This window comes from Mugil cephalus, chromosome 18, assembly GCF_022458985.1.
Source record: "Mugil cephalus isolate CIBA_MC_2020 chromosome 18, CIBA_Mcephalus_1.1, whole genome shotgun sequence".
In the NCBI taxonomy this organism is placed as follows: Eukaryota; Metazoa; Chordata; class Actinopteri; order Mugiliformes; family Mugilidae; genus Mugil; species Mugil cephalus.
In genome coordinates, this window is record NC_061787.1 from 12,870,252 (window position 1) to 12,896,639 (window position 26,388).

The window sequence follows — 26,388 nt, forward strand, 5'->3', positions numbered from 1 at the left end:
AGTCTAACACCCATTGCAAGTGATGTGTGAATGGCATAAAAGCTAATTAAAAGTCCCACATATCAATGGCTTGGCAGCGCTTCTTTCAACACAGCTGATTAGCTGTAATATTATAAGGTCTTCTGTATGCAGACTGGAAAGAGATGCCTTCGGAAATCAACTGATCTATTTAAGTGTGCGGGTTATTTTGGGATCACAGTATAATTGCTGGCTTTTTAGAAGAAAATGTCATCGCAATGTGACAGCTCACAAGATCAGAGAGGCATTCACTCTTCAGTTACTGTACAGTAGATATAGTCAAGTTGAATGTATTTAAAGTGCTTTTAACAGTGCAGGTCTGTCACAAAGTGCTTTCCCGGAGCAGCTGAGCAGAAGCGTCCTCCCCTTGTTTTTCAGCTTTAATAGTTTCTAATATGTTGCAGGGGTCTGACCTGCAGCTATTGTAGCGCATCCGGAGCTTTAATCGGATCAACATTTCTGCATGACAACTCTGTCTAAGGCAGCCTGACTTCATACGAGCACACAAAGACTGCAATTCCACAGGAAGAAAAAGGCCTTGATCTAAATCTTATACTGAATCTGTGTCTGTGCTTTCTTTCTCTTTTTTTTTTTTTTTTGGCAGAAAAATCAACACAGAGCCGCTATGCTGATCTGATTTCACGAAAAAGATCTTATGGAGGGGATGAAAAGGACCAACGGCAACAAGATCGGCAGCAAAATCAGATACGTCTCACTACAGTAAGAAGATTCCTGAAAAGGCCATAACACTTCTGTTAATGAGTCCTTTAAGAGGCTGTGATCGTTGAATTCTCCGTCACCAATGAAATTGCCTCTTCATTAAACATATCAGTGCCCCAGACTTAATGATGTTTTTCTTTGTGGAAAAACAAACGGCACACGGGCACAAGAAATCCAAGCGCCTGAAGGATCTGCTGTGAGCAAACTGTAAATGCGGAGGAGGGAAAGGAGGTCATCGGAGAGTTAGTCGTGTGAGTGACTGAGAAGGATTTTTGTCAGTCGCACAACAACAGAGGGAGGTATTAGGCCTTGGCACGGAGCAGCTACCAACTGTTGGTCTGCTACAACAGCAATGAAAGAAGCTGCTTTGAGTGTGAAGAGCTTACTTTAATTATCAGGCCCGGGAGTCAACAGCACGCCGCATTGTGCCTCTCTCTCTGTATTTCTCTCTCCCAGCACGTAGCTTCTAACGCGGTGAAAAAAAAAAAAAAACGCATGATCTGTGTGCACCTTTACAGTTCAAGTGCAAATGCAGACTCCAGGTGACTGCAGACGGCTGCAGCTGCACGAACTGTGGGAGTTGCAGCTTCAACGTTTCACAGTAAAGGTTTATGCAGACGATAAAAGAATTTAGAGAGGAAAAAAAGTGAATCATTCGAGGTGGATGGCAATCCGTAGCATGAAAAAACCATCAGAAGCAAAACGTATGCTTGATGCTAGACACTAATATGATGGTTGTTCACTTGAGTTTTTGTTTTTTGAAGCATTTTCTTTGTCTGGAAGTGAACAGAAAGGCACTTAGCTGCTCCAGTGAAGAACAAGCTGTAGGCTTTGTTGAGCTGCTCCCTTTCTGTCCTCTGTTCAACTAACTGTATAAGTGGTTTCACCGAATCAAAACAGTCTTGGGAAGACTTCCTGTTGAAAAGGTAAGTGAACTACAAAGATCCCTGTAGGTTAGAATGGTTGTTCAAATGCCACTCCCCTGCTAACACGACTGTCAGAACACTGTGGAATCAGCTGCTGAAACTTCTAAAGAGCACGACTTCTACCATGTACAATGTAAAAAATTAAATAACAAATTAAAGAATGAACAGTTTTCTATTTGCATGTCATAAAACGCAGTTCGCCCATGCCACATGGGATTATATCACAGATCTAGCCTGAGAATTAAAAACATGAGCCTGTGGGATGGTGAGCAGTAGGAGCTTAAACCCGAATTGAAAAGAACCATTACAGAAACAGCGTGAACCAAAAAAAAAAAAAAAAAAAAGTTCAAGTAATAAGGACTCCCTTACTGAATGCTTTGGGAATATTTTGCTGCAGATGGTTCCGCCGCAATAAAACTTTTGAGAGGGAGACTTTGCAAGAGTGGAAAATGTTTTTTAAATGGTTGTGCATTTAGAGTATTAAAGCCACTAAGCGGATGCCGTCCACCCCATCCCCAGTGACATACCTTGCCACGAGGCTACAGGAGGATCCCTTGACTTCCCTGATCCAAGATGAGCTTTGAGTTGCTCTGGCTACAGTCTTTCATCTAAACCAAGTTTGTCTCACAAGACCCAGAAGACCAAAAAAAAAGCTGCCGTTATCATAAAGTCGATGAATGAATGAAACAGTCGATCCCAAGTTTCAGTACACAACTGCATTACCTTGCAGGCAACACTATCCAGAAAGAACAATGCGGATCTAGAGAAAACAACAGCAGCAGCTTGTTGTTGTTCCTTTTGTTATCTTCCCTCACTGTCATCCCTTAACGCGGCATATGGCAAATCAGCAAGAGCTGTTCGCATGCAGCAGCGGAGGTGTACCTTGGTGTGTTTCTCGGTAATACCCCAGAGTAACAACGTGACAAAGATAAAAAAGAAAAGCCGTTTCACATACAACATATTGTCACGCGTGAGAAGATGCCAAAATACCGGTTCTCAAATAGTTGGGATAAAACCAGGCTAAGTGTGACTGAGGGATTTACACACAACTGTGAGTCCTTTGATATGGAGTTTCTTTTTTTTTTCTATGGATTTTTGATTGGTAAAATGATTGGATCCTTGGTGGAATTCTGCAACAGACTATAACGGATATAATTCAAGAATGATTAATGATTGATGAATGATTTGAGCATGAAAACATGGAACAGTAACTTCTCGGAAGTTCAGTAGTTGACTTTCAACCTGCTCTGAGTTGCTTAAGTATAAAACTGAAAGAAACCAGTGCCAAAAATATCTATCTATACCATATTACATCGTCATCAAATGTTGTCCGTAGGTGCTTAATGCCTGCCACAAATATTTGGCTTGTTAGATTCATCTGTCCCTTAGGAGTGGAGGTGGGTGGGGTCTGAGTAATATCTCTTAGTGCTACTTAAATGAATGCTGAAGTAGGCAAGGGAGCGCTCGGGATTGGAAGCAACTGGGCCGACGGCTAAGCAGACTTATCTTCTGTTATTACATTGATTTTTTTTTTTTAATCTCTCTCATGCTATCTTCCTGTCTGTTTTTATGCCACTCTCCGGCGCAGAGATTCATCTGGAGTGCTGTGAACTCCCCTTCTCAGTGGGCATCTGTGAGATCTTCTCGCTGAGAGCTTTTGAAAAAAAAAAAAAAAGCCCTGTGATTGCAGACCAACCGTGGACCGGGTATTCACCTGAGGTTGAAACGGTTGCCATGGCAACACCCGCTGTTGGCCCTAAGCCGGAACAAAATAATGCACGCAGGGGGTGGAACGAGAGGTGGGCATGAGCGGGTAATCCATTTGACAACACAATGCGCAAACAAGCTGAACCTCTCTGACTCTTGTGTTTTCCCCCCAGTGGCATTCGTATCTTCGAATGGTTGCCATACCCCATTGACAGACAGCATACTTTTATTGCACCTCCAAGGTATGAGGAAATCAGTGCAGCTTATTGGATCTGAGAATGGGAGCAATGAGGATAATTCTGTAGACACAGTGCAATGCTCCTAAGAAATGCAAACAAACATATTGATCACTTTAATTACCTTCATTGTCCTTCAGGGTGAAGTTGGGATTAAGTGGTAGCTGGCTCGGCAGAGCAAAGGAAAACCTCTGTCCATTGGCAAAGTCATCCTTATCCACTGCTGTGACAGTCTGGATCACCTGTTGTTCGGAAGACACGTCGTAAATTGCCTTCCAGAGGCAACACATGCAACATTTAATTAGCCCCGGCGCCATTTAGAATTGTGCACTCTAATTACAAGCGGGACAAGGAGCTGATTTAGCCTCTGAAGCATGTCCCGTGATTTGTTTATCATAATTCGTCAAAGTCAGAGGTTCCTCTGACCTACAGCCAAATGGCGGTGTAACATTTCCTCCTCTACCTGTGTACGGTCCCTGAAGGACAGTGTCTGGTTGTCACACTTGGATTTGAGAGCTTTTGGCTTGGGCCGGGGGGGGGGGCTGACATCTAACAATGACAAGGGTGCTCCCAGGGCACCCTTACTGCCACTTTTGTCAGATTGCTACCCTTAATTGGTAAAAGACACAGCGAGAGAGAGGAGGGAGGTGGCACTGAGAGGGAAAATGAGCCGATAGCCTCTGTCACCATTGGAAGTTCTACTCTTCAGTGTGAGATTTGGGGCATTGTTGTGTTCCTGGTGTATTTGGTCAAGACTCTTTGTTTGACCGAGCGGTGGTTCGTACATGATTGGGTTTACTTTTGTTGATGCCGTTATTGGTAAGGTGAGTGAGGAGAGCATCTCCGTTTCAGTAATGGTCTCAGTGTTAAGTTTTGGTTTTGCATCAGTGTGACTGGATAATGTGGATAATGGGATGTTTGGAAACAAGAAAGTAACACAAGTGGCTGTTAGCTTGAAATGCCTATGCCACAGTGTAATCATGAAAATAACGTGTTTGGTAAATTTTGCTTGAATATATTTAGACATCCGTGTGCTCGACGATATAGTAGTATGGTTACCAATGGTTTATTAATGCATTATATCTGTAATTCACAATTTCAAGTGATACACCAGTGCAGCACCGTGGCTGTATTAGGAACCCATTTGCTGTCATCACACCAGTGTTTTTGTAATACTACAACCTTCAGTTCCAAGAGTCAGACCACTCAGACTGACGACCCTGATGCCTGCCATGCACAGAAAGTTCTCCATAGCAGTGGTGGAATAATTGAAATTCAAATAGATTCTAAAACATAAATGAGTAGATATGTTCTTTCACATACATTGCGGTGTACCACTGTCACATCCAATGCATTGTAATTCTTTCCATTTAATCTTCTGGGGCCAAGAATCTTGAGGCTACATTGTAACCTTAATTCAAATTCAATACAAACTTCTATTTAAAGTTTTCTCCCACCAGCGTGAAACTATTAAAAATGTATTTAGTTAGGACTTCCCAGTCTTTACTCCATCATCTTTTGCCGAACCACACTTTCAGCCATTTCCATGCTGCTGATTGCTCTATATCTCAAAAACCTTCTTAATTTGAATGAATCAAAGACTACTGAGAGCAAATTGGAATGAGCTTCGATTTAGAGCCGTCATGGTTTGCTGCTGAGATACTCATTTTGAATGAGGGATGATTAAGCAGCTCTCTCTAGTTCCTTCACAGGCGCCTACCGCTCGGCTCTTACTGAGCAACTCAAACTGCTGAGGGAAACAATAGTTCAATGCAAGAGTGCATGTAGTCAGGGAAATGACTGTGGTTAATGGACAGCTCTCAGCACTTACTTTGTGAGGTGTTTTTGACGTGAAGGATGTTTTGGATGTGCACGAGCACGGAGACAAAGAGAAAAACAGAAATATGCGTTGAGTGCCTTTCCAGGTGACTCTCAGACACTCACCTGCCCTGGCCCTATGCTCTCACACACAATGACTTCCTCGTTGGTTGCTATTTCTGGCGGATTGTCGTTCACGTCCAGGACCTGGATGGTAACAGGAACGTGATTGAGAAGGCTGGGGTTGTCTGGGGCAGGAGGAGAAGGAGGACAAAGAAAATGAATGCCAAATGCAAACCTTAATAGCGAAATAAAACATTCATTGCTGCGACGCCAAAGTGGGGCACACTGTGCTCCTCTTGTTAGACTGTTTATAGGTTTAGTCTTCGGTTTTGCCATCATAAAAGCACAGAGGGATGCAGCGTGGTAGAAAGCAATTTTGTTCATTAATGTTAACCTGATTGTGTTTTGCGTGGCTTTATTTTGTCTCAGTTGGTGCTCTCAATTGTAATACAGTACATCACCTGGCCCTTCCGCATGCAACTCAGCTATCAAGTAAAACCTCTGCTGTTTAAAAAACAAAACATGCCTGAATTATCTTTTTCTTTACTGAAATATGTAATATATCTCAATAAAGATACTGTGGACTCTCTGCCATGCTATGGACACCAATATGGATGTTAAAGTTCCATCAGTCAAGAGACGTCGGCTTTTGTTTGGGGATTTTCTGAAACAACATTAATAATGAACAAAGGCTACACTGGCCCATTAAGGTACTGCTTTCAATTCATTATTGGAATATTAAACTAATGTAGGTATTTAACCCTCGACACCTTTGCTCCTGGCAGAAGAAAATTATCACTGGTTAGCATCCAGGTGTGTGTATACTTTACAGTGCAAAAAAATAGACTGCATGCTCTGCAGAACCTTTGGCTAACCTAAAAAAAAAAAAAAAAAAAAAAAGAAAGTCACACAGGTGCACGAGTCCTTAAATTAAATTTATGACTCAAGATTTGCACTTACTTTATCTTGTGCTTTAGGATGCTATACGTACCAGATTTTTTTTTTTTTAGCACCTTATGAAGGTCTGACATTGTACCCACCATGTTTTTTAGATGTCGGGTACTGTGATAATCCATGATAATCCAGTAATAATAATACTGTGATAATCCACGGACAAAGAAATTCAATCATCTCTAATTTACTTGCTCACTGTGGAGAGTCTGTCTACTCCTTCTGGCCATTAGAAAGCAGGATAACATCTCTGCGGGATCATTTTCCCAGCTGCGTTGGGTGCTTTGTCTCTCTCTATGACACAGTGTGTCCTTGCTCATTCAGAGAGGTAAAAATTTATCATTCTGCCTTTTGACAGTGGCTCTGCATGTAACTCTTTCCTTGAATGCTAAAGAGAAGGGGAAGAGATAAAGAAACATTAGCATGCAGCCCCCCTGTTGGTTGGGGAGAGATTTGCTTAATTGTGATTACAAATTACCCAAGTTACGTGATAGCAGTTCATGGAGTTGGAAGGGGCTGTATTGATTTAATTAATTTTCAGAATAGAAAAGGACATTGAAACAATTGGGACTAATTTAATTTTGTACTTAATTATGATGAAAATACACATGCACCTATCAGAATACAATCCAATCATTATGTAAATGGTATCCTTCATCCTTGTTTTCTTCAGACTTTGTGAATTTAATTATAAAGAGACTTGGCATTGAGCTGTTCTTAAATACAGTTAGCGATGGTTCTTCTGTGCTGTTAATTGTCTTATTTAAATCACGCTGTGCTGAAAACGAGACGCTCACACGTGTCGATGTGTAGATTATACGGTGCTAATTTTTCTGTTTAACTCATGGAATGGGTTAGAAAGTTTAACTTCTTAACAACTGAGTTTTGTTTAGTCATTAAAGGAGAATAGGATGTTGTGGCAGAATCCAAAAAAAGAAGGCAGCTGTTATTACATAATTTGCACATCGCAAGTCCTGGAGCAGCACTTTTTTCTTCTTTAACACCCGTCGTTTTAGATGTCGGTATAAAGAAGGTGCAGTGCAGATCCATGTACTCATTTCTCTTTATGGAAACTTTCTTTTGTTGATATTGATTTTGACTCCAATTTTACCCTCTATGAATTTGAACCTAGACTGCTGTCAACAATATGATCCCCTCAGGGCGTCTACTTATCTGGTGGCAGTAATGTTGGAAATAAATAAATAAATATAAATCTCTGGTTCGAGCTAAACCGTACACTCGTTCCTGCTTTTTTAATCATGCTGTCATGGAGCAGGCTCAAGCCACAGTCACCCATGATTTGAATGCAATTCTGATTTATAATGTCTACGATTAGCTGGAGGCCAGAGAAAGCGAGTGTGGAATGAAAGATCGATCTACCAACCTCCTCTTGCGGCCGACTGCTTTACAGCGTTTCATGTGTTGACTGCGGTTCAGTTCAGGATGAGAAGTGTGTGTTTGCACCTTCCCATCTGCTTTGTTACCTTTTACAAAGCCATAAACTTTATACAGACTAAAATAAATTAGATTTCTTTTATCACTTTTAAAGCTAGGCGACGGTTAGCCGCTGGATGGACCAGCTCAGCATGAGGATTTGTAGCACTTCCTAGCATCCTAAACGGTCTTTGCTCTTCCTTTTTTCTCCTTTTCAAGTGCACATACGGACCACTGCCAGCTGCAGGTATAAAGAGTTATTTCCTTTCACACAGGTGCAGAATGTTCGTCAGCTGACTGTAGTCTTTGCAGTGTGGTCAAAAGAAACTTTTTGACTCAGACACAATCAACGTACGGCAACGGCAATGGACAGTACTTCTTTGGTGTTGGACGTTTGGAGTGTGCCGGTACCTTCCTAAAACTAGGAAAAGTTTTAAGATGGAATCCAACACGAACTGAAGAAAACCTCAGCAAAAACGTGACTGACTTCGCCTCTGCTCACTCATAAAACAGGTGTCTTAACAGGCGCATCACATGCGTCGCAAACTCAAACACTCAGTTTATGAATAGCAACCTGGGTACCTACCAACCTCCGAAGCCATCACAGTAATGTTGTGCCAGGGCATGTCCTCTCTGTCCAGAGGCTGCGTCGTACGTATGACTCCGCTGCTCTCGTCGATTCTGAAGTACCTCACTCCGTCCTCTTTGCTGTCCAGGAAGTATCTAGAGAAAAATGAGGTGCCATAGTTCAGTCTTATCATTAAGAGGCTAAATAGACACATTACATCGACTCCGTGGCTGTTTAATCCACGCCAGTTAGAAGCACAACATTAAGCAATATTAATACAACCATCATGAAAAATGAAACACGCTAAAAAGAAAATATTAATTCAGAGGCTTATGTGTTTCAAACTGCCGCCTTTTTAACATTACCACGGGGTCACATTCTGTTGTGTTCTGTTCTTGTGTAAAAAATTTGTAAAAAAACAGTAGAATGGAAGAAAAAAATCAGCATATACTGATGAGAGGCGTCGAACAATCAGGTACTGCACTTCTACGAAGACTGGCAGCTCATAAGAGGGAGATAAAACAAGAGAATGGTCAAACTCTCGGGAAAATAGTCTGGACTATACAAATTTACAGCTCCTCTGGGTCAATCTTAAAAAATACTGGATCTTATATTGCCCATGATAAAAACTAATAACGCTTTTACCGAGCTACTCCCAACATAGCCTGGATCAGAAAACGTTTTTTTTTAAATAAAGTTTCCTGTGAAAGCAGTTGTATAATAATCTAATGTGTCTAGTGTACTTTCCATAACCAATTAAATGACTCACAATCACTTGATGCGTTTCGCGACTGGCACAGATTCTTCTGAGGAATCGGAAACAAACGCTTATTTGCATTTTTCTACGTCATATTTGGTTGAATAACCGGAAAACAAAGCCTTAAGAGAATAACAACCAGTCAACTGTGACAGAGGTGCAGCAGCAGCTCAAGCCGAAGGGGATGCATGTGTGCTTACGTGATTTTTCAAAGCTTTGTCCCACCTCTGAGGTACATGAATACAATAATCCCTGACACTTTTAAACGGACTAGAGCGTTCTCACAATACCTATTTGTACGTTAAGAGCAATTATTTTCAAATTTTAACAATGACAAAAGGCGATGCTCTGCCGCCAATGTTTACACTCTTGTAATGTCTTTCCGGCAATAGTGTTATCAAACTAGAAGTGAAGCAGTCGCTGGAATACAAAGCGGAAATGGGCTCCTCTCATGAGTTCAAGCACAAAATGAGCATTGACTGAGCATTGACTGTGTATTCCTTAATTTATCTTTTAATGGCCTATTTACACCTTTAATCCACCATTTATTCTTCTGCATAATGTGCCCTAAGTCGAATGCCTCCAACTGACACGAGAGAAGGAGGCGGTATAGGAATATAAATGTCAGGATTGAACTTATTGGAAATAATGATCAATTTTTTATTTTTTTTTCTTTATCCCAGATTGCCAGTTCACCCGGCAGCCAACGCTGGAAATGCTGTCATGATTTATTGATATTCAGGCTCATAAAAGCATGAAGGCCGTAAACGTGAGAGTCTTTGTCGGCAGCAGAAAAGCACATTACTTTATGGCTTACAGGGAAATGCCAGTGAAAAAAACACTTCATTGTTGTTAATTACCGCTACTGGTGATAAATCTGGCGCATTCTGTTGTATTAGTGTTGTTTCGTCGGCGGCAATTCTCTCCTTTGTGCAGATAACTAGAACAAGATGTCACCCTACAGGGCCCGTTGTAGAGGAAAATCTTTGTTTTTTTCAGTCCAAACATTCCTTAAACTGTGGCTTTAAATTAAAAATCTGTTGTAAGAAGTAGATTGCTATTTAAAATTTAAATATGTAGAAAAAATGTTCAGATGTATTAAAATTGAAGCGTAATCGAGTATCTTGTTTGGTATTTCATCAGTTTATTAAAATCTGTTTATTTGTTAATACAGTGGTTTAATAGGGCGGTAGATATCCTTGGTTCTAGGGGTCCTCGGACCTCTAACATAAGACATCACGACTAAACCAAAAGAAATAAAACTGTAGAAGAATTTTAGTATGAAAAAAAACAGAACAAAAGCTCTCACTGCAATAGCTGCAATGGAACACTCCCATTTATTGGTTTTCTTCAATTAGCCCAGACCAGCTTAATCCGAGGTACAAATGCAAGACAGCATGAGTCAAATACCATTTACCTCTCATAACTAGCATCTGGGGACACTAGAGCACGTAGCGGTTCACACTCAAATCCGTGCAATTGGCTTGGTTTGCTTGTCATGACGGCGCGCCCCCGGGCAGTAGCAGTCTCCCCGTCGTCTGATTGATTGGTTAGTCGGTATACACTCTTCCAGATAAATTCTCAGTGGTTGGACACTTGCTTTCATCAACAGTCTTCCAGGATTAATCCATAGTTTTCAACAACGGGAGGTGCAGACTGCATGTGAACACTATTTGCGCAACTTGTCCAACCTCTGATGAGTCCCAACTGTTACCTACGCAGTATTAGGAAGTTGGTCTGCCTGTGGCAGCGTTTCTCAAACTTTTTTTTGGCCATTCCTCACTTTGGACAAGGGGGAATTTTCAAGGCCCACCGGACACAATTGGCCCAAAAAAAATCCTGACGAATCACACATTTTTAAATGTACTGCACAAACACAAAGTAATGTTATCCGTCATAACAAATTAAAATCCATTAACACCAAATAGCACAAATTTCAAAAGAAAATAAAAGTGCAGTTGTGCCATGTCAAAAGTACAGAAAATTATTAAATGCTGTTTCAGTCATTTGCAACCTATGCAACACAAAACAACTAAGCAAATCCATTTGGCAGGGCAGGTGAGCGAGTGAATTTTCCTGCATTAGTGGTTTTAATGACGAGAATGCACATTGATCTCTAAGGTTGGATTTCCACAAGACTCCGCAGTAGGAGCACCCAGAAGCGCGGTGCCCAGCGATAATTTCCTTTCAGATCCGATACGGGGTAAAATTCAGGCTGGTATCGGCGATACCGATCCGATATCGATACTTTGAGTAAATACACCCTAATGTGTCTGGTAAACCTAAATAGAAAGTAATGTATTTCAAATCATATTTATTTCATTTATTTATTTTAAACTCTGACATATATTGAGGTAGTGGCCTCATTTACTGTATAGCTGAGCTAATACCATAAAAGAAAAACCAAACAGAGGACACAGTCATACACAGTTGCCGTTTCAAACACTGAAAAAAGAAATAAGTAAAATAATAAGACCATTTTAGTAAATCATTGCTTAACTACTGACAACTACTATAAAATGAAAACTTGCATCTTCATTCTGACACTGTGCTCTCCTCTTCCGTCCTCCTCATCATAAATACCTCATATTCTGTGTTGTGGTTTAACCCGAGTCGCTTCACAAGGTTTGTTGTGTTGCCACAGCTCAAGTGTTTAGTTAATTTCCACTTCGTTCCTACACTACCTCGGATGACAGAAGTATCGAAAGTATCGATATTTTGATTTGAGAATCGATTTCAGAGCATAAAGACCTGCTATGAAGTATCGATACTTCAGTATTGATCCGCACATCACTAGCGGTGCCGTGCTGCCAGCAGACTGAATTGTTCAGACAGGAAGTGGATTATTAGTTTTGACTAAGATTTTCTTCGGTTAACTACAGCCCTGCTGTTTATACCAGGAGGTAAAAAGATCTTAGTCAAAGAAGTCCTTTTGAGTATCTGGGCAATAATTAATTTTACTATCTGAGAGCAACCACAGAGACCTTGTTTGGTTATTTAGATGTCAATTTCACAGTATTCCTCAAACTTTAAAATGTCACTTCAGTGACATGTTTATTTCATTGCACGCACGCGCAGACTTTGGATGATCAAAGGCAGTCAAATACTGATCCCTGCTGTGCTTTACATTCACATGCCAACACGAGCGGCGGCAGCGGCACAGTTGTTTAACATTCTGGGTTCAAGTGGATGTCATCAGAATGCTTTCTGCTGGCTTCTTTTATATGTAGGGATCCCTGTAAGCGGTGCACTATAGGAATGGACAAGGAATCTCACAAGGAGAGCATGCAAAGTCTTTCATATGCACATCACTTTCTCGTTTCTCGCCGATGTCAATATCAGTACAAAACTTGATGATATCAATTTTACAAATCAAACATGAAGAGGTACATTTTTATATATATCTGTATAATTACCAATGCCAATGTTAAGGGGCCTTTCAACCCGTAAACCCTCGAATCAGGCCCTTAACTTCCATAATCGTGTTTACTTTCTTGATATATGACCTAATTACTAACCAGACCTCCATATTCAGAAGCACGCACAGACTAATCCAAAAGGCGTTTTAAAAAATGATGACCGAGAACCTTCACAGACATGCACAGACTACATCAAACATATCACAAATGAACAGTTTTCCTTTACAGCAAAGAGGCAAACAGCCCCACAGCATCTCTTCTTCTCTCCTCCGTCATCCTCCTTCCTCGAGAGTCATACGCGTTCGGGATACAAAGCTAATTAGTGTTCATCTGTAGCTTATTTATCACAGTTCGCCATGTTGAGTCTGTAGAACATGGTTCTGTGGCTGAAGAGGCAGTTTCTCAGTTGAGAGTGAAGTGGAAAGTCAAGGAAATGGAAAATGTGCAGCTTATTATCGTTGCGAGGTAGTGTTAGGATGCTAATTAAATTAATGCGGTTCAAAAGTTTGTTTTTTTTTCAAAGATTTTGCTGTAGTTTAGACTCACGTCAAACAGTCGAGCTTTGAAAACCGTACGTTTAGAACCTGTACTTTGACTAGACAAGTAGACTTTAAAACGAAAAAGATGTCTGAAACCTTTTTTTTCCTAAAAACACACAAATAGGGCCATCAAACTCATTTTCGTCTCATCCAGATTGGAGTTCAGACCAGAAACTGCAAGAGACAGACTTGTCAAATGCAGACTAAAGAGTGTATAGATTTCCTATAATTGTTATAAATGGTATTTATTCCTACACACACAAGACAGTAGATGCACAAGCCTCATGGTCTAATGTGGTCTAGTCGGGGAAAAAAGGATAAAAAATGGTTTCTATAAAACAGTGTTTTAAACCAAATATTTTAAACCGAATCTTCAAAAGAGACCTTGTCAAATGTGGTCAACAGAGGGGAACATGTAGTGACACTGGATTTCTGCGCTTTCCCCAGTCAAACACTGTGCCTTAAACATTAGTACACCGTGTCTACACAGAAGCCATAGCTTGAACAGCGTGTTAGCTGAGCAGCAGCTCTTACTGCACCTCACAGTCACAGCGGCTTCTCCAGTGCTCTGTCTGTGTCTACGAGGGACGCGTTCAAGCAAAGTATCAATCTTCACGTACAAGATAGAACGTCAAAAAATGCTTCGGCGGTGTTTTTTGTGACAAACAATGTCCCTTAAATTTCATCGTAATTGCAAATTTATGTTTTCACCTCTCCTGTGTTCGTGACTTCAATATACATCGACTCTACACCATAGACGCAAGTCACTGTAAATATAAGCTCCAGGAAGTAGCTCTATCCACTAAACGGACACTGAAGAATTCCTTGCCATCTCCCTGGTACTGTGCTGGTTCTTCCAAACCGAGTTTCAGTCATATACACACCGATCAGCCACAAGATTAAAACCCACGACAGGAAAAGTAAGAAGCATTGACCATCTTGTAGCAATGCAATGTTCCGCTGGGAAGCTTTTGGACCTGGCATTCATACTTAGACACGTACCACCTACTTAAACCAGACCAGGCGCCCCTTGATGGAGGCAGGATGCAGCCTGACACAGACACAGACACACACACAAAAACGGATCAGGAATAACTCAAAAAACATACAACAAATTGACCAACCTGATCCACAGAGGCCCCTCTCCTTAACCCATGGGTGTTCAGTCCATTGTTATGCCTAATCGGCGTACGTACGTGGGTGAGAGCATTACATCCCCCAACTATATACTCAAATACATTTGAGTACCGCACGACAACATTTACCTTGCTTGAGCAGTGTGGAAGCTGAGTGGCTGGTACATGTTTTTCCACTGCTGTGCTCAGAGTGCCACAAACTCGTATGCTTGACTCTACTCGCCTGACGCTGACACCAGCTGTCAAAGGTTTTCACTCCCCTCCACATCACGTACATGCTTGTGTGCCAAAGCATACCAAACAGACCTCTTGGGAGCTTTGGAGTTGGTTCAATTGGTCCACGTACCGGGGTTACATCAGACTCGTAGCCTGCTAGCCTGTGCAGCAAATAACATGCCACTAATATATACATCAGTAGTACGTTGTAACCGCAACAGGAAATTGCTTCTTATTGACAGGCAGTATTAGCAATACTTCACCCCACAAGGAGTATCATGTTTGCAGCTACCCATCAGTTAGGTCTTGGCTATGGCGAGAATTCAAATTAACGCGAGCAGCGCTTGAGTGTGAAGTCATGAAACGCAGTACCTGTTCAGAGCCCAGCGCCTAACATTAGCCCACGCTGCCTGGGGCTTATATCAATCTCTTTTTTTCAGCAGCACACAAGCATGTGTTTATAGTGCATACAAATGTGCCACGCAGCTAGGTTGCCTCAGGTGACTCCACAAGCTTGCAGACAAAATGACCAGCTATATCGCGATAGCGGAACACAACAGTGATTCACCACCGTCATGCATGCAGCTCCTGTAAACGCTATTAAATACATCACAGCACCTCCACTTAACATGTAGCTTTACACTAAAGCCACCTGAATAATCCTCAATGTAGCAGAGGATTAGCAGGTAGGGTAGCATAGGATAACTGTGTTTTGAGAGCGGTAGTGCGAGACACAAAACGTCGGGTCGTTCCATATGCTGTTTTTACATATACGCTGATCACGAATAACCATCTGCGCAATATTGCGTAGGTCTCCCTTGTGCCTCCAAAACACTCGTGACATATCAGAGAATGGACATTGGCCTTGTGAAGGTGTCCCAGAATAGAGTCTTGCTAGTGGAGACCTTTGGGTCCCTGAGGGGATCAGGCCCGTTCCAGAACAATACTGATACTTAATCAGTTTGGGAACACCTTGTGCTGTTCTTCATGTTTTTTTGATTTGTTCCTAAACTGTGTTTGTGCATTCACCCTGCCATCAAGGGGTGTCATTGCTATGGGGTGGGGGCGCCTGCTCTAGTCTAGGTGAGTGGTACGAGTGGTACATGTCTAAGTAACATCTACACAAATTCCAGGTCTTAAAGTTTCCCAGCAAAACATTGAATTGTCACAAGATGGACAATAGTGGTCATTTCCCCCGTCAGTGATCATAATGTTATGCATGGCAATGTGTGGAAACTGAGGATAACCTTTTACGATTCTATTCTACATTATCTAAAATATTGTGTTTTTCTTTTTTTCTTTTTTGTTGCAGTAATTATATCATAGTCTCAATGTGCAAGTTTGCCTGGTAAACTTGAAGGCCCAACACACGAATAAATAAAAACTCCAACTCAAGTGGCGAATTAATAACAGAAGAGTTCTTGCATATGCTTCTCGCACACAGAGATGGTAAGCAGGCATTTTACACATTTCTTGGGAATGCATCTGGCTAAGACTGGTGTGTTTCAAAAGAAATAAATGAAAATCTGGAAACAGTATTTGACCGTGCGTCGGGGTTACATTGGCTGCCCGTTTGCTGAGCCTCAAAATAAGCCTCATAACATTAGCAATCTCCTCTTCACCCTCCCTTTGAAAAGGGAAAATGTCTTATATTTCATAACAAAAAAAAAAAATCATGAAGACCATAAGCCGAGAGAGCTTTTCTCCTTTTGATTATTTGCGAACATATCTGCAAGTACTTCATGCCTCAATAGAAAGTCAGAATGTCGTACCTGACAGGACTATTCCTGCTGTCGGGATCCCGGGCCGTTACCGCGCCCACCTCCGTGCCGCTCGACGCGTTCTCGTAAACATCCAGTATGTAATAATCCATAGAAAAGATGGGGGCCTCGTCCACGTCCCCGACTGTGATTTTAAGGGTGGCGGTGTCTTTGAAAGAGCCAAGGTAGGAAAAACGAGGATCCGTGTGTGTGTTCGTCCCCTCGATGTGCAGCGTGTAGGTCTTCTTCCTCTCGTAGTTCAGAGGCTGTTGGGAGCAGGCACCAAAGGGCCGTGAGATTAGCATACTCGTTAAAAACTGCACGTTTGGCACTTTGCGGCAAGTCCACACACACACTGACGGAATATACATCCACCATCAAGACAAGGCCGTGCGGCACTACTAGGTCATCATGTTTTAGTTGGAGAAGTGCTTAAGCATGAAGTTAGAACAAGCTTACCTTTTTGAGACTGATGATTCCCTCCCTTGTGTCTCTGTCCGTGGATATGGAGAACATGTTGGCTCCCTCTGAGTTAATGATGCTGTACTTGATGTCTGCATTGATGCCAAGGTCCTCATCATTGGCTTTGATCTTCCCCACCGCTTTCCCGACTTGAGCTGATTCAGGGACGTACAGCTGGTAATTTTCTGTGGATGAACAAAGAAAAGAGAAAGTGTTTTACACACATTACCGAACCTCCTCTGCCCCACATTGCCATCTCCTTAAAGGGCTTAGCTAAGCAATTTGCCTTTGTCACCATTTGTTCCTGAGGGTATGTCATTAAAAACACTCTGCAGTGCTTCAAATGACATTAAATGCTAAGCCGAGGTTGATAGCGCTGCTGTGGAGCAGATCAAACTCTGAGGCAGACGATTATTCAGAAAATGTTGATGGCTTTGAAATAGTTTTTTTTTCTTCTTTTTTTTTCCTGCCACGGCACAAGTGAAAAAATCAGAGCCGAAGGGGGATAACACTTGATGAGGCACTTTCAAAGACAACGAGTCGCAACTTTATCATTACTTAAGTTTATCGTTAAAACGAAAAAAAAAAAATAAATCCAGACCCTGTGCAGAACAGAGGGTTTTGATGAATGCTCGTCTAATTTTGTTAATTATGAGAAATACGAGTGCAGTATTAGACAACTGAGTGACAAAATAAGCATTATATATCTCAGTGAGGATTCCTGGATAGATATATAGCGGAAAAAAAAAATATGATTCAAATTATTTAGAAATGATTAGTATTCAAGGAAAATAAGACACATCGGAGAATACACTTTAAAAAATAATACTACTCTTTCATGTACAAATAAGGCCTTTTGTTCCACTGTGTGAAAATAATTTTAAAATATCTTATGAATGTGTTTTTATAAATAAGGCTTCCGGCTGGTTAACCAGCAAAAGAGTCCAGAAGCAACAAATTTCTAATGGTAGTTATTAGCAAAAACAATTCCCTGTCTTCCAGTTTCTTAAATGTAATGTACTTTATTCCAACAAAAGCAATCTTTTTAAATTATGAACTGAATTTAATTTCTCCCTATGATAGATCTGCAACTTCATACAGCATGAAAAGCGATATCTCAAATGCTATAATTCGTCAGGTCTACTGCCTTCGTGCACGTACTCTGGGGGAACTGGGGCGGGTTGTCGTTGACGTCTGTCAGCGTGATGTTGATCGTGGTGGAACCAGAGAGGCCTCCAACCTGGCCAGCCATGTCTTTGGCTTGGATAACAACAGGGTAGTGTTCTCTGGCTTCGCGGTCCATGTTGGCTAAGGCAGTCCTGATGATTCCTGCACAGGCGGAGAGAAGAAAAAAAAAAACAGTGTCCACGTGTAGTTTTTGTGACGTGAAATAAAATAACCATTCGGCTAAGCACAACAAAGAAAAGCACACTATGTTATGAGAGTAGACGCTGAACATGTGGACAAAAAAAAAAAAAACACGCTTTAAATGTGGATAAAAAGAAAAGACTGTTGCCATGAAAACATCTCTCAGTTACGGGCTACACACATGAACCAGATCCAGCGTTTTCCTTTAAAGACTAACACTGCGGCGCTCTCATCTTTGATTCTCCAGGCCTCTAATTGTCAAGGACAGCCTTTCTCCACTTTTCAATGTATTTAAAGCGACTATGCAACCTCGGATCAGGGCGGAATGCAGCTTTCTAAGGCACGCGCTCTATCATATTTATTACTACTATAACGTAGCAAACACAGCCGTGAACTTTCACAATGTTAGCTGCGTGATATATGACTGCACCACTGCCCACTACAGGGAAACTGCTCACAGGTAAACTGCAACATAGTAAGAAAAATAAAAAAAAACAAACAAACAAAAAACAGGAACAGTTCCTGGGTGGTAGGTGATTTATTGAATGTAATAGGCTCATGTCGTGACCATATATTTGTCTGTGTGTGTTTGTGTGCCACCGTAACATGCCTGTTAGTCTATATTAGTTTTGTTGTGTGTGTTTATACCTGTGCTAGAGGGTTAATTGGCCATCTTAGCTCCAGCAACCACATCACCACACCGAGCCTGATTTAATACTTTCTACCTGCTGTATCAGTGTTAATTTTAAACTGGGATTTTCCACAGAGCCAAGACCCTCTGGCAACTGTTGGACTTGTGAACTTGTGAACCCGGCAATAATACACAATGGTTGTCCAGGAGCAGGGACACCTCAATAGTCAATGGCATGGCGTTGATGATGGCGCGAAATTGACTTTTCTGCTTTGGCAGACACACGACTAATGATACGTAATCAATTCACGCGGGTCGAGTCTGAAAGATGAACCCAAACCTGTCTGGTTTTGTCTCGTTGTGCTTAAGATCGTGGTCACATTCGCAGCGTTAATGTGAATGTGAGTCATCTGTTCTGGTTGTCAGTAGGATTGTTCATCCGAAAATCACACCCTATGCACGACGTATGAAATACGTATTATCATTCCAGGTACTTTTTCTGGGAATAAACAATAGTATATATTTTTTTAGTACAAGCTACTCAGCCCAGATCACATAGTGATGGTTTCATACCAAGCTTTGGGATATGCAAAATCTCACTTGCTTCCTTAGTGTACCACAAAGTACATTTGCTGGGAAAGGTACAGGGTGAAAACACCGCATGGTAATCAACCTCTATGCTTGCCATTTTATCTTGTTACATAGTCGGTGCATAGAGTACCGAGTGTCTCACATGGGAAGATGCAATTTCATGTAGAGCTTAGCTTAGAACTTAGGTAACAGCTAAAGAGACATTTTTCTCAGTGCCTGGTTGAAAGCAAAACAGCTAAAACTGACAGGTATTAAGATGTCTGTTGGATGAGAACTGTACGCAGTTCAGCATGTCAACAAAAGCAGTGATCGGAAAAACAGAGAGATGTGAGGTTAGTTAGGCGCATCCAGTGGGATATTAAAGAAAAATAATGAAATAAATAATTTTAGGAAAATACCATTCACTCACACACTGGCTTTTCCTACTGACATGTTCCATGAAAGTTGCAGAGTACGTCTACAACTGAGGAAAGTTGCTGAACATTGATTACTGATGCAGGCTGACAATTCTGGAGTGGAAATAGCTGCAGTTTTACAATTTCTTACATCTCGCTAAAAAGGCTGCGTAGCTATGTTACAAACGACGGGTGATTTCCCTCTCGATCACTTTCTTTAGGACTCTATAGACATAAACTAAACCACTCGACTCAGGCTGACTAATCATTAAAAGTGGGTCAAGGCTGCCAACAGCATTACGATCCAGGGGATCTTAGGTTATCTGTCACACGGCAGTCACAGAGACTTGGTAGTACATCAACAGAAAAGATGAATACACTACAAATAACATGACAGATCGGAAAAGTAATCGCTAAAACAAATAAGTTTGACGAGTAGTAGGTGTTTAAGCACTCAGTGTCTGCCAAGAAGTGGATTCAAGATTTGACCTAGGATATCAGATGATTTTGTGATCTCAGTGTAACCTTTAAAAATATAATCTCGGCAAGTTGAGGACGTTGTCATGAATAAGCTGCGAATAGCATTTCTGCTGCTACATCTGCAGTGGCATTAATAAACTCTAACCCTTGCCTCCCCCCCTTCATATTTCTCTCGTGGTCCCCAGACTTCTTTCATAAAAAAGCACAGGATCACTTAACAAGTTAAAAAATAATTTTTTCCAACATGAAATGTCACGGCGTAGCGCGGCGTCCTTAAGCTCCACTTCGGGGTCGCAACAGACCGACACCGTGTTGGAAAATGTGAGATAAAGTAAAACTGGATTTGGACACTTTTTTGGTAATATTGCAGCGGTTCAATCTGCTCTGCATTATGCACTAAATCTGACGGTGCCTACGTCTTTTTCTGGTGTAATTTTGTATGGATTAGTTCTGTTTGCAAACTGCAAAGTGAGCCAGCTTTCAAGGTATTTGTTTTCAAGTTATACCACAGCAAATACATATGCTGTGGCTCCCCAGTAGCTTTCTCGGGGACTATAAAACCGACATATGCACTGTGTTCTGTGTGAACACATTTTAATCAACTGTCAAATACAACATTATAACCACTGAGAGGTGAAGTGTATAGCTTTAGCCATTTCACTATATTGCAACATCATGCTGTGAAAACCTTGGACCTTGACATGTATCACTGACATAAACATCGTAAAAGACAAAGCATACCCTCCACCTCGGCAACTGCAGCCTGTCCTGTATATAAAATTGGTCTGTGACATCACATGTACATTATGTGAACAGTGATCTTGAAGCTACGTGTGGGCGACACAGGCGGTTGCCATCGTAGCAGCGCCTGACTCGCATCCCTAACTCCCCTTAACAACTCGCTAATTCAGAAAGGGTCAAAGATAGGAGGCCTGAGCGACACTGAAATTGGTGGGGGACTATAGATGCTGACTGCTTTTGCATAACTGTGTGCCTTGACACAAGTTGAACCAGATTTAAAAATCCACCCCTCTTGCAACTGTCTGGAATGCGTAAATCAATTTTTTTGTGGGGACAATACACCCCGCCACACCAAGAAACAAGTTGCTCAAGCTCAAAAAAATTCGACAAAGAGCCCAAGGCTCGATATAAATGAGCATCCTTGGGATACGCTAGAACAGGGCAAATCCACGGAGGACTCATCCGGAAATCGACAGGACCCAAAGGATCCGCTGCCAGTGTCCTAGTGCCAGACTCCACGGGACATCACTAGAGGTCAGGACTCCACGAAAATGACGGGTGAGAGCTTTCTGGCAGCCCAATATTGGGAGACCTACACAAAAGCATGGAATAGCTGATAGGTATAAATTTGAACGCTAGTTCTAGCTGAATGATTACCCTAATTAAATCCGAGTCAACCGAGTTGTGAGCTGGCAGTGAATTCCACTTTCTGTCTACATCCTGTCTTTCAAATACTAAGCAGGCAGTGACAGACAGTGCTCTGTTTGATCTGTGGCTGAGTTGACAGGACACATTAACTTCATGCTGCCCTCTGTGTTGGACAAGCTGGAGCTAAGAGTAAAATCCACATAAATAATGCACACCAGTGTTTATATTGGGAATACCGGGATTCCCAGGGATCTCAAAGTTGTCCTAAGTTAACAACATGTGACAGCTGTGTGGACACTCTGGAAGAATTCTTGCCTTCAGTTCTTTAACCAAATCCAAGAGGCTCACATTGCACATTTGAAGATACACACACTGTGAATTATTAAAGCATTGTAAAAACACTATATAAGGTATATAACAAGAAACTTTTCAGGAAGCTGGAGGGAAAAAAAATCAGTCTGTGTTTTCAACACAATATTTCCAAGAATTGAAACACCAATGTTTTATTTTTATCCTGGCGTTCTTTTCAAATGCCAAGTCCCAGCAAGGATCTGCTGCTTTTCTTGGTTTCTCAACTAATTACAGTGCTTGCAGCCATATTCCTGTAATGATACAGGGTCCGCAAACTCCATTGGAAGTCCTTTGTTATTAACTGCCGTCTTAGCATTACTTAACCTGGGGTCCTTGAGACACACAGGCCTTGGCAAGTGGCCACACTTTTCCATTAAAGCCACACCAAGACAGACGATCTGACCTTTCAAGTCTCTTATTACCTCTTTTCTTCTCATGAAGGTGGATCAAACCCAAGAAATATTTCAAAGCAGCGTGTTTAGCAACAATGGGCACACACACCCAGAGACTGAGGTTTTCACTGCGATGCTATCCACAACAAGCGAGAATGATGTGCTGTCAGTCATGTAACACTTGTAACAATACCCTTACAGCTGACGCAATGCAGCAACAACACAAACAGACAATCAGAGAGCGGCATTCGTTCTTAAATGAATTTTTTTTTTTTTTAAAAATACAGAAAAATCCACAGGGGTACTCTTGAAAGCGCGAATACCTGAGAGGTACGTCAGTACTTTGACACTACGTTCGAACCTCTGAACTCCCTTTCCTGACCACTTCTGAGCTGTAATACCTCAGATACTCTCTTCTAAATCTCTATGGAGCTCGTCAGTTAATTTAGAAAATAATTGAGAAGAAGCTGACTTCCTTGAACCTGGGCCCATTTGACACAGTGAGGTGGTTAGCCTTTTCCTCAACCTCCCCAGTCTATTAGGGTTGATACCATCACACTATCCGCCTCTTTGTCTGGCTGGAAACTTCTAAAGAAGGACAATCTCCTGGGTGAACAAAAAGGATTATAGGAGATTACTAAAGCGCGTTTCAATCTCCAGCTCCAGGAATCTTGGTTTTTGGCCAAGGCAATACGATGTTATCCCTGTGTGCCTGCACTCTTACAGCACTGCTGAAAAATAGAGGTAGATAACATCAGCAAAAGCAGGAATATTAATCGTAGACATCATAATAGTACACAGATTGTGCTGCACAAACATTTTTTTTTCTTTTTATGTATTGGCTCTCGTGCAATTGAGTATAGCTATTCAGGTGCACATCACAAGTGACTGGCAAAGCAGCAGCATATCTGCTTATCTAACTACAGGTAAGATTTAATCCATTAACTAGGAAAATGCCTTGATCTGTGTCAGCTCCTTCAGTAAACTCGAACACTCACAAATCCCAGATCAGCAGTGAAATTAGCCTATTTAGGTTGCAACGGGGACTTGGGGGTTCGGTAGCGTGGTGCGGTTTTGCATGTGTGTCTGTGTGTGTGTGTGTGTGTGTGTGTGCAAGTGCAAATGTGAGGTGGTCTTTGGGGGCACTGGACTGTGAGACTCTGGAGGAACAGCCTTGACGTCTCTGCGGGTAAGTGACAGATGCACAGTGGTGATAGGGAAGACAGGAGTTACAACCCAACTATAAAAAGGATGAATGCAGTCGCCTTCGCAGACGTACTTTCGCCGGGATATATAAAGCTCATATTAAATTTGCTGGCTTGCAGTTTTGAGCTTTGCACACCATGTAATCAAGTAAATCCACTGCAGTGAATGTTCTTAATACAGTTAGCGTGCCAGTGAGCTCACCACATCACACCAGTAATATCCCTCGTACTATGGCACTCAACAACAAAACAACAACTTCAAACGGCAAATGCTTATACTTGCGCCACATTTTTAATTTCAAACTACGGAGCGATCTAAATTTATTGATTTGTTGATGCTGAATCTGTCTAATTCTTTGTTGTCCTTCTGCTTTTATTTTTTTTCATTCGCCTAAACTCTCAATACAAAGCATAACACAAGCATCAGGTTTAAGGGTCCTTATATTTTTCCATTTGTGCCCTTTGAAGCTTTTGACCGCACAACTATTGATATTCTTTTAAAATGTTTAAAGGAATGGGCCGTCACTTTGCGATATGAAACAGTAATCCCCTCTGCGCTTAAAGGTGAAATCCACTTATCAGCATCTCTAAAGTTCATAATAACACGGTGTATCTGCTCGGCAGGAAGTGACTTCCTGAAGTGTTGTTGGTACCGTGAGGTTGCCAAGCAACAAGTAGAGACTGCATGAAAGCCACTGTGGCCTACAGCGAAAAACCATCATGTGAAGCGAGTCTTATCATGTAACACAAACACTCGATAAATGCGCTCCCAAAATTGTCCAAAGACCTCCTTTAAATGCGTTTCTGGGAAATCACAATGTAGTTAATACTTTTTAATGATGAATATTTAGACTGCTGAGAACTGGACTTGATTCTAAATTGCAGCCGTGCAGTAACAGCAGGTAAACGACAACAAAATAAAATGAAAATGGGTGTAGGAAATGGTGTTCAATTAAAAAGGTTTTCACTCCAGCCACAAACTGGGCGGTCCCACTGATTAGTCACTATTTTTCTCCCCATTTTGCGCTTGAACAACGCAACAACCCAGACACACCTCTAAATTATATTTCACGGGACTTTTTTTCATAACGCTGGGGACACCGTGTAATTTCACTATGATTTGGTATATAAATCACACATGTATTTGGATGGCTTAAACCAAAATGCGACCATTTTGTGTCATATTCTTCGAAGGAGTTTTCTTTCAGAGTATCATATTGCGAATTATTTCCAACTAATGTGTTTGATTGTCACTTTTCACGGTCTCACTTGTTGTCGCATCCAAGTTTTTATATATTCGGGTATGACAAGTGGGGATATTGCTCCTCAAAACATGGTTTTTGGGTAAATCTGGGTAAAATAAGGACACAGACGCTAGTCTCTTTTATGTAGTCTCTGTTTCACAGAAAGAATAACTTTTTAATTAGTGACTTGAGCACGACCAAATGCCGCATAACAGCATTATTAGACAACCAAAGAGGTTTGTAATGAAAAAGAATGCCATGGCCACACACAACGTATATTGGAAAGTGAAATTATTAGAATGAGGCTGCCACATTTGTTTTCTTCTGCCCACATTTCCCCTTCAGGCTTTACATCATTATCAGCTGAATCGGTTAAATTTATGGCTTCACAAAGTATGTTTCATGCTATTTTTCTTCTTTTTTTTTTCGGCAAAGTAAATCTAATATCAAATGCCTAGTCTTTTGTGAAACGGCCATAGATGCGCCAAGTCCATGACTGAATCCTTATTTTCCAGTGGAGACAAGCAGCTGCCTTAATGTAGATTCCTGACTGTTGTTGTAAGAAGTATAAAGACTATTAACACATTTGTCTTAGAAGTGACTGCCTCTGAAAGTGATTCAGTAATGGTTTGGTAAATACGTTAGAGTGTGTTAGTGTTCTGGTGTGGGAATGCAGAAAATGTGAAAAGAATTTACAGTTCGCGAGGCTTCAATTATGTTCCAATTACTGAAGTATGATAAAAAAAAAGAGGTGTCTGGCCATTGCTTGCTTAAGTCTGAATTTGTTTTAAAGAAACAATACGGTATAGAGAAGAAATGCGGCTAAATTTACGGAATATGTGATCTCCCTGAAATAGTCAAGATGCCTCACAATAAACACTGCCTCTACTTTTGCTTTAGAGCAGCAGAGAAGATACACAGAATACATTTTGAGCACTAGCATGGTTCAGCAGCATCTGCCGGTGTCCTTTAGTTTGATCAAGAATGTTCAGGCACAGTAATTTAAAGGGGACATCAATCAAGAGGGATGCGTCTTAACATGTCACTCAGGTTTGCAGCTCCTCAGGACATCATAAGGCCGTGAGCCCGTCTCTCGCTGACAAACAGATTCACTGCAGATAAAGCTAAAGTTACTGTTAGTCAGAGCATCACACATAAATCATACTAGCAACGCTCATAATAAACTAACTGAACAGCCCTCTTCCTGAGAGGAGTGTGGGCAGCAGCAGCTCATTTGCATTTAAAGGCGCAGGCGCCGAAACGGCCTGTTTGGATCTGGGCTCAAACTAGGGGCGTCAAGGGAGGGGAGAATGAATAATCGGTCCAATATTTTGAGCTGAAACTGAAGCAATTAACGTTCTGGGGATGTGTGAGACTAACATTAACTGTCAGAAGTTGTATAGCGTGGGACCTTCAATATACAGCTATGTGATATTTCACCTCCAGCAACACCAACAAAGTGATATATATATATCTAGCCAAGACTTTATGAGCTAAAACAAAACATCATGAGTTCTTTGCCAAGGCAAAATGTTATATCAGCACTTTTCTACCCCAGATGTCTACTTTGTTGTTCAATATACTACAACTATGGTGAGTTACGACTTTCAAA

At 41.4% G+C, this 26,388-nt stretch overlaps 1 protein-coding gene across 2 annotated transcripts in view; it reads right to left on the reverse strand.

The window, feature by feature from the left end:
* LOC124995911 (cadherin-18) overlaps positions 1–26,388 on the reverse strand; it is a 100,010-nt gene that overhangs the window by 14,414 nt on the left and 59,208 nt on the right. For both annotated transcript variants that reach the window (XM_047568671.1, XM_047568670.1), the window contains exons 5-10: positions 17,892–18,059; positions 16,728–16,915; positions 16,281–16,534; positions 8,460–8,596; positions 5,552–5,673; positions 3,732–3,849 (exon numbers count right to left, since the gene is read on the reverse strand). In XM_047568671.1, coding sequence (XP_047424627.1) covers positions 3,732–3,849; positions 5,552–5,673; positions 8,460–8,596; positions 16,281–16,534; positions 16,728–16,915; positions 17,892–18,059 — 987 coding nt within the window. The remainder of the gene's footprint in view (positions 1–3,731; positions 3,850–5,551; positions 5,674–8,459; positions 8,597–16,280; positions 16,535–16,727; positions 16,916–17,891; positions 18,060–26,388) is intronic.